This window comes from Mastigoproctus giganteus, chromosome 8 (assembly GCF_048544385.1).
Source record: "Mastigoproctus giganteus isolate SK-2022 chromosome 8, ASM4854438v1, whole genome shotgun sequence".
NCBI lineage: Eukaryota > Metazoa > Arthropoda > Arachnida > Uropygi > Thelyphonidae > Mastigoproctus > Mastigoproctus giganteus.
This window is the reverse complement of record NC_143582.1, coordinates 124,312,445-124,328,494: the sequence shown is the minus strand read 5'-3', so window position 1 is coordinate 124,328,494 and position 16,050 is coordinate 124,312,445. Positions and strand designations below refer to the sequence as shown.

At 36.6% G+C, this 16,050-nt stretch overlaps 1 protein-coding gene across 1 annotated transcript in view; it reads right to left on the bottom strand.

Moving 5' to 3' along the window:
- LOC150081798 (axotactin-like) overlaps positions 1 to 16,050 on the bottom strand; it is a 638,696-nt gene that overhangs the window by 304,478 nt on the left and 318,168 nt on the right. Inside the window, exon 20 of the mRNA XM_090378896.1 lies at positions 1,010 to 1,264. Coding sequence (XP_090235022.1) covers positions 1,010 to 1,264 — 255 coding nt within the window. The remainder of the gene's footprint in view (positions 1 to 1,009; positions 1,265 to 16,050) is intronic.

The window sequence follows — 16,050 nt, the reverse complement described above, 5'->3', positions numbered from 1 at the left end:
GAGGGGAAGTTTTTTTGAGTGATGCTGTATGAGCTTGCTTTTATTGCATCATTTGCCACTACTTATTCATTAATGAATAGGAAAATGTTGATCAGTATTCCAGGAGGTAAATCAGCATACACTAACAAACATTTATAAAACTTTGTATTAGCTTTATAAAACTGCCATTTCTTATTCAGAATGAAAATGGTGTGTCACCACAGGAAAACTATCGTCATTGCTAAGTCAAAAAGAAGGGCACTGTTGTTGCTAAAACAGATTTAAAATTTCAAGTATCACACAGCGTTTTTATCAATGTTTATTCAAGTATGTGGAAATTCCACATGGGCTTCTGAGCAAAATTATTGATGCAGTCTGTGACAGTGTTATTTTATTTTATTTTTTTTTTGAATAAAATGTATTACAGCTTATTTCAATTTTTTTTTTTCATTTTATGTAACACAAGCCACATCCTGTATACAGATTTGCTATAGTGCTGCTTTATTTCCCCCTCCCTCTCTCTCAATTCTAGTAACAGCATCTCGGCCCATTGACATTTTTGCTGTTTGTGTCACAAACAGCAAAAATGTTAATACCAAATGCTACCTTTAAAAGAATGCAAGGGTCTGGTCCATTGAGGTTGAAAATATAAGCAGGATGCCTATTAAATTTCCTGTATCTGTATTGTAGGGTGTCCATTTTGGAATGGTCATTTGACATATAATTTCTAATACTCCTGTCCAGTAGTCATCCCTGAAACCTTTAACGGATACCTCTTATAAAGAGGCACCCATTAAAGATTTCACTGTATAAGCCAGTGAATTTTTTCCACATTTCTTTCAATAAGAAATTGTTTATAATTATGAAAATTTGTTAATTGTTTCTGACAGAATCTGTTTACTACTAATTCATTGTTATCTGAACTATTCCATGATTCCATACCACTACTCTTCAAAAAAAAAAATAGAGCTCCTAATGAAAATTTTGATGGAAAATCAAAACTGACTTATAGAAAAATTGACTTATTTACCTGGTACTTCAACAATGATCTGATGTATGCTGCGCTGTGAGTTAAAGGTGAAAAGGACATTTTTGCCTTCGGTGAAGTGCAGCTGCACAAAGTTATTGTAGTGATCAAACATGTAAAATAATAAAGCTGTCTCTTGATAAGTCCTGAAGTTCAAAAGAATACTTTCTTGTAGAGCTGGGAAAACAGTTTCTCCTTCAATCTTGTAGTGGTAGTATGATTTTGGAACAACTAAAGTAATGCCATTGGTATTGATATCTTTAAAAGAAAAATGAGAATGTAATAATTATTAGCTAATGAATGACACTGAATCAACTTAAGTAACAATTAATATGCAATGTTGCCAACAAAAAAGATTAAATTTACTTCCTTGTTGACAAAAACTGATCATAAATGATGGCCATAAATTGAATGCTTTCCATAATCAAATGATTAATAATTAATTACAAGAGTATCCATGTGCTAGTCAAAAAATGTTTTGCTCCCAGGAACAAATAAGTTTCTGAAAAGTTTTGTTGTTTTATTGACCTAATTACCATATTAAATCATACTCTATATATAGCTTTATAGTCTTAGTCACATTCATTAGTTTATTTTTAAATTTAGCTAGAGATTTTTTAGGTTGCTATTTAATATATGTAGAAACTTTGTATTCGTGATTTGATGCGTATATCATATCTCATAATTTTGTAATGTAATGGTAAATATGTACATCGAAAGTTTGAATCACATAAGCTGGCATTAGTAGATATTTATATTTAGTATTTAGTTAATATTTATTAGCTATTAATATTAACTTAACTTTACAATTGTAAAGTTGATAATGTAATATACATATATTTAATAAAATAAACTTGATAATGTACTATGCATTATCGCTGCATAACCAGTGCATAGTGTTATTATTGCAATTAAGTACAGAAATACCTCGCATAGTGCAGTTTCGAACAGTGCGGGTTTCGCTATAGCGCGGTTTACAAATTGAAAAAAATTAACTGTGTTACGCACCAATATGTTGGTTATGTATGCATGTATGTATGTATTGTAAAGCTAGTATTTAGGCCAATGTGTTATGGATTCAAGGCCACACTGACTGTTGTTGCAACTCCCATTATATACGGCCTCTGCTAGCATTCATACATTAGTAATCACTCTAGATTCCGAGTGGTGAGGTCATTGACTATGCATAAGCTGTACAAATATTTTTCACTGTGTATTTTTATTAAAGATTATTTTTTAAAAAACGTTACACTTTTATACACAAATATGGATGGAAAGAAGAAATGTAATGACACTGAGTGTTCTTCTAACTGCAAATGGTTGACACTAGATGATAAACTAGAAATTATAAAATATGAAAATGGTGCATCATATGCTAAGATAGCATGAGACAAGAATATGAACAAATCATCGGTATGACACTTCTAAAGAATAAAGATAAAATAAAAGAACATGGAATGGCAACAGCATCTTATATGTCAAAAATTATTGTTAAAAATCATAGCACTAAAATGGATAATATGGAACATCTGTTAATGTTATGGATTGAAGACTGTAACCAGAAAAGAATTCCATTAAGTCAGATGACGATTCAAGCTAAAGCAAGCAGTCCCTATTCACTACTAACAAAAGAAAATGGCAAGGAAGAGGAAAGTTTTTTGTGCAAGCTGTGGTTGGTTTTACAGGTTTAAAAAAAGTATGGAGTTCCACAATGTTCAACTTAGTGGTGAGAGTGCCAGTGCTGACAATGAAGCAGCTGCAAGATTTCGTGATGATCTAAAAAAAACGAATGAAGATAATGGTTACAAGGATGAACAAATTTACAATGTGGATGAAATGGGATTATTTTGGAAAAAGATGCCGTCACACACTTATTTGGCAGAAAAAGAATCAACACAACCAGGATATAAAGCCGCCAAAGATCGATTAACCCTTTTACTAGGTGGAAGCACATCTGGTGACTTTAAATTAAAGCCTATGCTGGTATATAAATCAGAAAATCCAAGGGCTCTAAAAACCTTTTCAAAAAATACTCTTCCTGTTATATGGCAGTCAAATAGGAAAAGCTTAGGTAACGAAACAGCTCTTTGAAGATTGGTTTATAAATTATTTTTGCCCTACGGTTAAATGCTATTGCAAAGACAATAACATGGACTTTAAAATTTTGTTACTATTAGACAATGTACCAGGTGATCCTACTTATCTTACGGACCTGAACAGAAATGTCAATGTTATTTTCCTGCCACTGAATATAACTTCTTTGTTACAACCAATGGAGCAGGGTGTCATTGCCACATTTAAGGCTTATTATTTAAGACATACCTTTGGACAAGCCATTAATGTAACAATGGGAGAAAATGCCATATCTTTATGTGAATTTTGGAAATTTTATAATATCCAAAATGCCATTGAAAACTTATGTGAATCATGGCTTGAAGTAACTGTGGGCAACATGAGAGCTGTTTGGAAAAATCTTTTACTGAATTGCGCCAATGTTAATAGTACCAGTTTTGAATCTCAAATCAAAACAGTTTCTGAAAACATTGTTGGGAAAGATCATCTTGGATTTGAAACCTTGGATTGTGACAGTGTGTGTCAATGCATTGATTCTCATTCCGATGACCTCGCTGATGAAACCCTTGTGGAAATGGAGCAGCAGTGCTTTTATGAAAAAGAAGAAAATCAAGAAGAAAATGTTACATCCATGAAAGAATTCACAATTGATGAATTGTCAACGTTGATTGCTAAAATAGATGAAGTTTGTGAATTGATAATGACAGCAGATCCAAACATCGAACGAGGTATGAAAGTAAGGCAGGTGTTGCAAAATGATGTTATAAAGAGATGTATGCAGATAAAGAAGAAGAAAAACTGTGCAAACTAAGCTGATTGGTTATTTTTCAAAATAAAAATACAGTACATACTTAACTTATCTTCTCTTGGTATGTACATACTACAATAAAAATCATTTGTACTGTACTTATTAGTATTTTTCATTTTTATCATTTTAGTTTCTTTTTTTGCAAGAACTTTGTGTGCATCAATTTTTTGCAACTCAACCCATACAATCAAATTGTCGGAGCGAATTACATTAAAATACATACTAATAATACCTCGATAAGCACGGTTTCACATAGCACAGTATTTTTTTGGCACGAATTAACCGCACTATGCAAGGTATTCCTGTATATTACTTTGGTAGTATTCTCAATTACGGTAGAGTGTTAAAAATCCGAACATCAATAATTCAAATGAGCCAGCATTTACTTTTTTTTTTTAAGCTGGTGCCATAAAATAATTTCAGAAAGCACTGGTTATTGTGATCACATTTGTGAATTGAATTTTGATTCTATTAAATGGCAATTCTAATAAGCGAAATTGGAGGAATATTATCCACAGGCTAAAAATGTAAATATAAAACACAAATTTACGCCTTTTCTCCTTGTCAGTCAATTAAACAAAATTAAATGATACTTGAAAATCGGAAGAAATCCACAGGTTAACAAAATAAAAATAATTTATGCTTAGGTACAGAGTTTAATTAATATACATATGGTACTAACAAAACATATAACACTGCTTTTTTTGGGATTGTAAAATCAAAACAGTTAAAAAAGACAAGCGTCAGTCAACACAGAACACAACAAGCAGAAATTGCAACTAACACGATACGTTCAAGTGAGATATGGATTAAAAATATTCTGAACAGAGTTTTTACAAAACTTTTTTGTAAAACGTTTTTTACAAAAAAAAACTTAAAAAAAAAAAAGTTTTATTTTACCACACTGTAATTTTCTTCATCTTTTAAAAGGAAGCAGAAATTTTTAACAATTGAATCGAAGATTGAGATTTTAAACAGACTTTCAGAGGGAGAAAGCGAGTCTTCATTATGAGTTTGGAAAGTCAATGAAACCAGACATTAAAAAAAACAAGGAAAAAATTTTAAAGTTCGCATTGAAACTTGACTCATCATCATCATCATCATCAGCCATTTTCAATCCACTGCAGGATGAAGGCCTCTCCAGCAACTTTCCAGTTCCTTCTGTTTTGTGCAATGGCCATCCATTTTCTACCCACAAACTCATGAATTTCATCTGTCCATCTCTGTTGCTGTCTTCCAGTTTTTCTCTTAGCTCTCTTGGGTACCATTCTGTGTTATTTTCTTAGCCCATCTGTCATCATGTCTTTGAGCTATGTGTCCTGCCCAAGACCATTTTAGTTCTTTAGTTTTTTTAAGAATGTCCTTTACTTGAGTTTGCAGCCTAATCCATGTATTTCTCTTCTTATCTAACAGTCTGATTCCCAATATAATTCATTCCATTCTTCGCTGTGGTTCTCAGCTTCTCTTGCATTCTTTTGGTGAGTGCCCAAGTTTCACTTCCATAAGTCATGGTGGGGAGTATACATTAGTTCATTATTTCACATTTCAGACAAACTGGGATATTGCTCCTCAGTATTTGACTATATTTCTTGGATGCTATCCATCCAAAATTTATTCTTCTCTTGACTTCCATCCATTTATCATTATTACAGCTAATGACTTGTCCCAGATAAGTGTATGACTCCACCTTTTCAATTATTGCTCCTTCAATCATTATATCCCTTTCTGTGGCATACTTGTTCATCATTACTTTTGTTTTAGCCATATTCATCTTTAGTCCAAAATCCTTACTAGCTCTGCATAACTGATTAAGATTTTCCTCTAATTCTTTGGCATCTGCAAATGAATTAGATTTTCCTCTAATTCATTTGCAGATGACCACAATGTCGTCTGCAAATTGTAAATGGTTTAGGTACTCTCCATTCACATTGACTCCTTTTTGCGACCAGTCTAATCTTCTGAAAGCTTCCTCAAGGGCAGCAGTAAACAACTTCGGAGATACTGTGTCTCCTTGTTGAACTCCTTTCTCAATTTTAAATTTATTACTGTCTTTGTCTAGTCTAATAAAGGAGATAGCATTGTCATATATTTTCTTCAAAATGATAATATATGGGGTATCTATGCCTTTTCTTTCCAGTGCCCGAAACATTGCCTTATGCTGTATGGAGTCAAATGCCTTTTCATAATCCACAAATGCCAGGCATAATGGTGTTTTATATTCATTTGCTTTCTCCATTAGCTGTGACATTACGTAAAGGTGATCCATAGTTGAGAATCCTGTCCTAAAGCCAGCTTGCTCTTTCGGTTGATTCTCATCAAGTATTCTTTCTAATCTGTTAGTAATGACTCTTGTGAACAACTCATAGATGTGGGATAACAAGCTAATTGGTCTATAATTTCCAATTTCTGATTTATCTCCTTTCTTATGCAGCAAAACTATAATTGCATTATTCCACTCCTTAGGCACCACACCTTTTCTAATGCATTTTTTGAAGAGTCTTGCTAGTTTTTGTGTCATGTCTCTTCCTCCCAATTTTAACAACTCTACAGTAACTTCATCTTTCCCCGGAGCTTTCTGATTCTTCACTTTCTTCAACGCATGTTCTACCTCATCAGGAAGAATATCAGGTATGGTGTATGTATTACTAATTTGCGATCCATCTTCCCAACTGCTGGATGATGCAACTTGACTCAGATAATGCAAAAAAAAAAAAAAAAAAAAAACCACTATGAGAACAGCTAATGACCCATTCCTCGAAAATGCTGTTTATTTGTGGTTCACACACACACACACACACACACACACACACACACACACACACACACACACACACACACACACACACACACACACACACACACACACACACACACAAAGTTTAGGGTTGGGTTTTATTGGCGCATTAGCGACTAAGGCTATAATGCGCCTAAGTCTAGGAGAACCCATATCAGGACCTTTGTTGTGTGAAAAGGGACTGGATTTTAACAAAAAAAATTAGGCATTCCCTTAGATTTTAAAGCCAGTGCTTTTATTTCTAAACTTACTAATTTTTTTAGTCTCCAGAACAGTATCTTTGATAAGTTCGAAAATCCAAACAAATCAGAAGTTCGAACTACCCACGGTCCCAATTAGTTCTGATTATCGATACTAAACTGTAAATTGAATTTGAACTGAAACCATGCCTCAGACCAGGTCAGCAAAGCAAAGAGCTCAAAGCAGCAGAAGTGCTGTGGCTTATGCAAGAACTGAGGAGGAGACAGTTGTCCTCCAAATCATGGCCTCATAGTACTGCTTGCTCAATGTTTGTGGATCAGTTTGGAACAGGACATTACACTGCTAAGGGGATGTGTATTTATGTGTGTCTGATATAAAGAGTGTGAGGATATTAGGCATAAAGTCGATAGGCTAATGGGCATTCATGATATCTTGAGGAACAGGGTAGATGTCTTCGAAGGAATTAAGCTGGAAGGTGGCTCATCAAGCTCTCAGCTGCACACCTCAATGCCAGAGTATGTACTTGTGCATCACAGTGACAAATCCAAGTGCAGAATATGCTCATCCAACAGGAGGTAGCTATTGACAGTGACTCTATTGTCAGGAAACATATAGCACAAAAAGGATAGATGGAATAGAACCAAGGTATGTCTGCTCTACAACATCTAGAGGGAGTAATATACTTGATTTGATTATCAGTAGTGATTCTTCATGAATTAAAAATCTGCAGATAAAGGAACCACTAGGTGGCAGTGATCACTGTGTGCTGAAGAGGGATTTACTCAAAGAGGTAACTATCATCGGGGGTAAAGGGAAGGGTTATTGCTTTCATAAAGGCGACTACGATCGTCTGAGACAGTATTTAAATTCTATACAGTGGGACCAACTGATGATGTTACCAACAGCAAATTCAAAATGGGAAGCATTCAAAGAACTTATCTTGGAAGCTACTAGGCTTTACATACCAACTAAGTAATACTCTTCAAGGTTTAGGCCTAAATGGATGTCAGATGAACTAATGAGTCATATGGCAGAGAAGAAAAATGAATGGGATAAATATAAATTAACATGTGACATGGAAGCCTATGATAGATATAAGTTGATCTGTAACCAAGTTACAAAGGAGGTTAGGCAGGCGAAGGCATATTACGAGAAATCTTTGGCAAGAGATGCAAAGAAAAACAGCAAAGAGTTCTTTACTTATGTAAACTCTAGAAGGAAAGGGATAAATCAGATTGGTCCACTTGATATCAATGGTTCAACTGTTGACGATCTTGCTCGGGTAGCTAACAAACTAAATGAATATTTTGCATCGACATTCACACATGAGGGGTTATTCAGTGAGGGGAATACACCTCTGACAGTAAGCTAGATAATCTTGTTTTTTTTTTTTGGTAGTTGCTGGCACATTGGCTTCTGTGGCCATAATGCACTTCCCAAGGTTTTTGCAGTACTTTTATCCAAGACCGAGGCGGGATTCGAATCCAAGACCTTCGAGTTGCCAGGCAGGCACTTTACCCACCCGGCTAGCCCGGTCGGCAGAGAGATAATCTTGTAATAACTGAGAGTAAAGTGGAGGAGAAATTGTTGAAGATAAACACAAGAAATGCACCTGGGGTGGATGGGATCTATCCAGTTATATTAAAAGAGGCAGCAAAGGAAGTAAGCAAACCTTTAGCCATAATTATGAGAGCTTCCTTGGACTCAGGGGAGGTACCCATAGACTGGAGATGTGCAAATGTGACCTCAATTCACAAAGGAGGATCAAAGGCTGACACAAGTAATTATAGACCTGTGAGTTTAACTTCTGTTCCAGGTAAATTAATGGAGGCACTGGTTAAAGAAGCACTGCAGGATCACCTAGACAAGACTTCAGTTATAGCTCAGACACACAGTTATAGCTTAACAAAACCACACATGGTTTTGTTAAGGGGAAGTCTTGCCTGACCAATTTGATTGGATACTATGATGCAGTCACAAAAGAGCTGGATGCAGGGAATAACTTTGATATTATATACTTGGATCGTAGAAAGGCTTTTGATACTATTGCACATGGAAAACCGCTGCACAAATTGGAGCAGTGTGGCATTGGAGGCAAATTGCTGCTATGGATAAAGGGGTGTTGAGGGGGAAAAGACAGAGTGGTAATCAATGGACATTGCTCATCATGGACTAATGTTATTAGTGGAATCCCTCAGGGTTCAGTGTTGGGTCCATTACTGTTTTCTGTATTTATAAATAATATTGATGATGGTATATCAAGTTTAATGTCCAAGTTTGCAGACAATACAAAGGTTGGCAGGCTTGTTAAGGACACTATTGATGCTATGCTGCTGCAACAAATGGGCTGAGAGGTGGCAAATGAAGTTTAACATTGACAAATATAAAGTACTACATATGGGAAACAGCAACCCCAGAGCAACGTATCAACTCTGTGGTACTACACCGACAGTGGTAGAGAATGAAAAGGACCTGGGGGGTAATTGTGCAGGGAGATATGAAGTTCTCTGAGCAGTGCAGATGGGCTGCAAGAGTAGCTCATGGTGTCTTATCAATGATATACAGGAATTTTTCTAGCAGGGATAAGGAGGTGATTATTCCCTTGTATAAGGCAATGGTCAGGCCACACCTTGAGTACAGTATACAGGTCTGGAGGCCTCATTTCAAGAAGCATGTAGAGCTGCTGGAATGAGTACAGAGAAGGGCAACAAGAATAGTGAATGGAACAAATGGTTGCTCTTACAAAGAAATGCTTAAGTTTTGCAAATTACAGTGTCTGGAGACTAGGCACCGGCGAGGTGATCTGATAGAGGTGTATAAAGCCTTGAATGGTTTGAGCATGCTCAATGCTGATGGGATTCTTCCTCTTGCTCAGAATAATCACCTGAGAGGGCATAAATTCAAATTGAGGAAAGATAGATGTAGGAGAGATGTGCGGAAATTTGCCTTTAGCCAGCGGGTAGTTGTTTGGTGGAATAGACTTCCATCCCTTGTTGTAGAAGTTGATAGCTTAAATAAATTTCAGGCTCAGCTGGACAGGTATTTCGAACGAATGGAGGGGTAAAGTGGAAGTTTTTTTTTTTTTTTTTGGCTGATGCTGCATAAGCTTGCTTTCTTGCATCATATGCCTCTACTAATGCTAATGCTAATCATCAGTTCAGATGTTGTAGAACAAATCTCATCTTTTAACGGCACAAAAGGTGATAAAGTCATTGAGAAAAAGTCATGAATTAGATTTAATTTGAATGTGGGTGCAATTCTTCCCAGAAATGAAAGGAAGGAGTAAATGATGAGAGCCATGTCAATCATTTTGGCTCTGGAGAGATTGTGCACAGATTGTGTGGTAGAATTTTTCTCAGTGTGGTCTGTGCTTGTTAACAGGAGGGAATGCTTCTACAGGGATGGGATACACTTAAACAGAAAGAGTACAAGAATATTTGCTGATGCTCTTAAAGCATTGGTATGTGGGTTTAAAAACTGCTATCTTGGGGAGGATACACAGACTAATAGAATAACAATAGCCACTAGTAGAAGTGAAATTCATTCTTGCACTGCTTCTACTGGAACATGCAGCAGTCGAGTAAGCAAATACTGGGGATTTCAAAGCTGCTGCAGATCATCATGGAACAAGGAAATATATGGGCTGTGTTAGGGTAACTAAGGGTAAGAACAGGTTCAAGGATATTTGCATGTGCACCAATGCTAGGAGCATAGTACATATATTTGATGAATTTGAAGTGCCAGTCAAGTCATCAAATGCAGACAGTGTAAGGATATGAGAAACATGATGTCACTCAGATTTAAGGGATGCAGAATTTAAATATGGGGAATACAATGTATACAAAAAGGACAGACAGGACAGGAGGGGGGAATTATGCTATTAGTTAAGAAGCACATAAAATCTAAGGCAGTGTACCCAGCTGACATGGGTGGCCAGTGCAACACTGAGTCAGTGTGATGTGACATAAGCACAGGGAAAACAAAAAAAGAGACTAGCAGTATGTTATAGGCCGAATGACTGTGATGAGTACAAAGAACAACTGTAGAGAGAAATAGAATGAGTTTGTAAATCACAATGTCTTATAATGGGGAATTTTAACTTTACAGATATCGACTGGAACTTGTGAGTTAGTCACTCACATATTAGCAAGACTTTTGTGGATTTACTTATTCAGTAAATCCACAAAATTGGTGGTGTGACTTATCTACAGCAGCAACAACAGCATGTTAGAGAGGCAACAAGAGAAAGAGCAATACTTGTGATGTAACTATCAGCAGTGAATCTTAATGCATTAAGAATCTGAACATAAAAGATCCCCTGGGTGGCCGTGATCACATTGTATTGATGTGGGATTTAATTAAAGATGTAACTACCATCAAGGATAAAGGGAAGGGTTTTTGCTTTCATAAAGGTGACTACAGCAGTCTCAGACAATTTTTAAATTCTATACAGTGGAATCAACTTATGATGTTACCAAAGTGAATTCTAAATGGGAAGCAGTCAGGGAAATAATCAGGGAAGCTACTATACTTTTCACACCAACTAAAAATACAGTCAAGGCTTACAACTAACTGGTTGTCAGAGTTTGAAAGTTGTGGCAAAGAAGAAAAATGCATGGGATGCATATATATTATTAGGTTCTACACAAGCCTATGGTAAATATAAACTAGTCTGCACTGAAGTCACACAGGAGGTTTGGCAAGCCAAGGCAGCTTATGAGGTGTCTAGCAAAGAAAACAAAGAAAAGGAGCAAAGCCTTCTTTACTTATATTATTGGTAGAAGGAAGGGGGTTGAATCACATTGCTCCACTTGATGTTGATGAACCTGCTCAGGTTGGTGAAAGGCTGGATATGTATTTTACATCTACATTCACAGAAGAGGAATTCCTTGGAGAACCGGATGCCAGAAGTTCATAAAACTATAACAGAAAGCTACATGATTTTGTAATAACTGAAATAAAAGTGGAAGAGAATTTGTTGAAGTTAAATATAAGAAAGGCACCTGGGGATGGATGTGATTTACCCAATCATACCGAATGAGGCAGCAAAGGAGGTAAGCAAACCTTAGCCACAATTATGAGCATCTTTGAATTCAGGGGAGGTTTTTGTGGACTGAAGATATGCAAATGTATCCCACAATCACAAAGGGGAATGAAAGGGTGGCATGAGTAATTACAGCCCTATTAGCTTAACTTCTGTTCCATGAAAAATATTGGAGTTGCTGGTTAAAGTAGTAATGCAGGACCATCTAGATAGAAGTGCAGTTATACTTCAGTCACAGCATGCATTTGTTAAGGGGAATTCTGTCTGACCTATCTGATTGATACTATTATGCAAAAAATAATTTTGAAATCCTATAGTTGGATTTCAGTAAACATTTAGATACTGTTGCACATAACAGATTGCTGTATAAATTGGAGCAGTGTGGCATAAAGGGCAAGGTACTGCTATGGATTAAGGTGTGGTTGAGTGGGAGAAGACAGAGTTGCCATCAATGGACACTGCTCTACACGGATTAAATTATCAGTGGAGTTCCCCGTGCTTCGGTACTGGGCCCATTGTTGTTTTCTGTATTTATTAATGATACTGATGAAGGTATATCAGACTTATTGTCTAAGTCTGCAGATGATACAAAGGTTGGCAAGGAGATTAATGACAGTAATAATCTAAAATATCTAAACAAGGTCAAAAAAAATTAGGCAGATGGGCTAAGAAATTGCAGTTGAAGTTTAACATTAACAAATGCAAGGTACTGCATATGGGTAGGCAGTAACTCCAGAATAATGTATCAACTGTATGATAATACACTCATGGTAGTAGAAAATGAAAAAGACCTGGAGTAACTGTGCAGTCAAGATGTGAAGTTCTATGAGCAGGGCAGACAGGTTGCCAGGGCACCTCATAGGGTTTTTTTTTTTCAATGATATACAGGAATTTTGCCAGCAGGGATAAGGTGATTATTCCATTGTGTAAGGCAATGGTCTGGCCACATCAGTACTGCATTCAGGTCTGGAGGTCTTATTTTAGGAAGGGTGTAGAGCTGCTGGAGCAGGTACAGAGAATGGCAACATAATTGGTGAGTGAGGGGAACAAAGGGGATACTCTTACAAGTAACACCAGTTTAGCAAATTGCAGCATCTGGAGACTAAGTACCCGCAAGGTGGCCTCCATAGCCAGGTGGGCAGGAGCAGCAGTGCACACGCTTCTTGATTAGATCAGGGTTCGAGCCCGTGACCACCAAATACGGATGATGCGGAAAGGTCAGGGAATGACCAATGCATATCCCCAGAGCAATATGGCCCTAGTTGCTAATGCTCCTAAAAACCAAATAACAACGACAACAACAACCTGCAAGGTAATCTCATTAAGGCATTTAAGGAGCTTTGAATGGATTGAGGAATGCACACAACGGGGCATAAATTCAAATTGAGGAAAATGGTCTCTGAATAGATGTGTGGAAGTTTGTCTTTAGTCAACGGGTAGTTGATCTCTGGAAAAAACTTCTGTCTGATGTTGTAGAAGTGGAAAACTTGAATAAATTCAAGTAAGAACTAGACTAAGTACTGGAGGGGATGGATAGGTGAAATAACATTTTTTTTTGGCTGATGCTGTATAAGCTTCTTGCTTCTATTTCTTGCATCATTTGCTACCCTTAATACTAAATACTATTATTCCGAAATTGAAATAAGCAGTTATGGAAATAATTTGATTATGAAATTGAAAACAACAAATGATACAAAAAAAAAAAAAAAATCACGAGAGTGGAGGAATCCAAACTTATGTCATAAAACTGATGCTTGACTAGTCATAATTAATCCTGCAATATTTCATCCCTCTCAGTTAATATTTCATTCTATGTACCACTTTTTCTAAATCTTATTTAACCAACTGGTAAGAGAATTAGGCTAACAGTTGTGTGGAGATGACTGATTTTCCCTTGTCTAGGAATAGCTGGGATAACTGAATGTCACCAGGAAGATGGATATGAATTCTCATGGAACATTCAATTGCAAGTATCAGTAAAGAGGAGGTAGCTATTTTATTTAGTGTTTGTAACATGAGGTAATATGGTCCTTGAGACTGTCACAGACATTTTCTCAGGTATGCTAAGCTGGGTTTTATTTGGTGGACCTGATTTCGGCAAAGTCCAGTCAGTCTGTGACAGCCAAATCCTCTGCTTGCACCATCACAATGGGGGGGGACTGTTACTAACTCTGAATGTCACCCCCATGTGCAAGTCCTGAAATATGGCATGTAGTAGAGTGGAGGTGACCGTGAAGTTGCAAGCCAACATACGCAGAGGTTAAGGTGTGGCACCCACGCCACATTGAGGAATGCCACATCTGAGTTACCAGGCAATACTAGGTGGTAGATGACTCATAAACTGGTACAGGTCAACCACCACTAATCTGGCCACCGGTAATCCGGTTCCACCGCTAATTCGGACATAATTTCCGCGAATGCAATTTCAAATTTCCCAAGTCTGTGCACCGAACTGCCGCTACTGTTTTGGTGGCGTTGGTAGCAGCATTTGCTGTTGGCGTGAACTCGTAAATACTGGCAAGCTATTCCCACTTGTTTTTCTGCATTTATTATTATAACCTGCTCACATTTAGCCTCAGCCATGGTTCCAATGCATAAAGAAAGTGCCTCTTGTGGTGTAAAGCACAAACACCGTACATCATCCATAACAGATAAAGTTGAATTTCTGAAAAAAACTCGACAGCGGTGTGTCTGTGAGAAGTTTAACTCTGCTTAATTAATTGTAATTTCTCTCAATTCCTCTTATCTTAGTAATTTTCTTTTAGCCATTCCATTTTAGATTTTTTTTTACAACACGCTTATACAAAGTTGCGGAAAAACACAACACAATACGATGGATAATACAGCGCGCTAAAGAACTTGTTTTCACAAAATCTCTAACAATACTGACAAACTTATTGCAATGTTTGAGAGTTTATTTTATCACAATTAGTTTTGCAGCACTCACGCGGGTGCAATAAACTAATCACAAACGACCGTCATATGTATGCTATAATAGCATCACACATATGTGGCCAACACGGCTTTTCAAGAAATAAAGTAACCAACATACTTTAGTTGTAAAACATATATGCGACATAAATAAATACTTTTTTTTTTTTTTTTTATATTTTAAGCGAAAAAATGACAACACTGACATTACAATATTTATTTTAGAATTACTAATCAAATTATTTCCTAAATATTTTTTGGTCCCTGGGGAATTTTTTTCTTAAACAAGCTTGGCAGTCAATGTGTTATTTTGACCACTGGATCACTGGTGGTCAAAATAACCACCAGTGATCCGGCAAACTCACTAATCCGGCATCCCACAGGTCCCAACGCTGCCGGATTAGTGATGGTCGACCTGTACAATACCACCACTTTGCTTATTGGAGGCTTGAAGTGGTGGATACCATATTTAGTCTCTGGAGCAAAACTCCAGCAATCGCTCCCCCATCTCGTCCATCATGCAGTATAATGATTGCCTTCTGAGGTTACGATGGAGATCATGGCAAGATGCAATCTTCCTTACATTTCAAGGGTACAGCTGTAAACTGGTGTTCATAGAATGGCAGCTAGATAGTCAACCGGACAGAACCTATCTGTAACTATCTAGGACGCTTCTGTATGAGCTAGTGTATAATCTTGCTGCCTCTACTTTGCCAGAAGAAAAGGCATATTATAAAGATACTTTGGAATTACCAGGAGCGTAATTGCCTGACTCTTTGAGAGGGATCCTAGTAATAAAGTAGATAGTGATGTCTGAAGTAATTTGAAGATATTGTGAAATACCAGATGTAATATATTGCAGAAATCCAATAAAGAAAAGAGAAATACCAGATATAGTAAATTAATAATAGAAGTATTTTAAAAAAAAAAGATAGTAAGAATAAGATTAAACTTTACCAAACAGCAAATGCAAATTAGATTTTTGCAATACAGGCAACCCGGTATAACACGGTACTTCTACAACACGGTTTCGCTCTAACACGATTGATAAGGATTGGACGAGGCTACTAGAGACGGTCGTGTTCCAAGCCGCTAAGTGGATTTTTCTTATTTATTGATTTGAAATTATTGTTTTTCTAAAACTTTTGATTTAAATTTAGTAGTATAACATTATTTTGTGATTTTCTGATTAA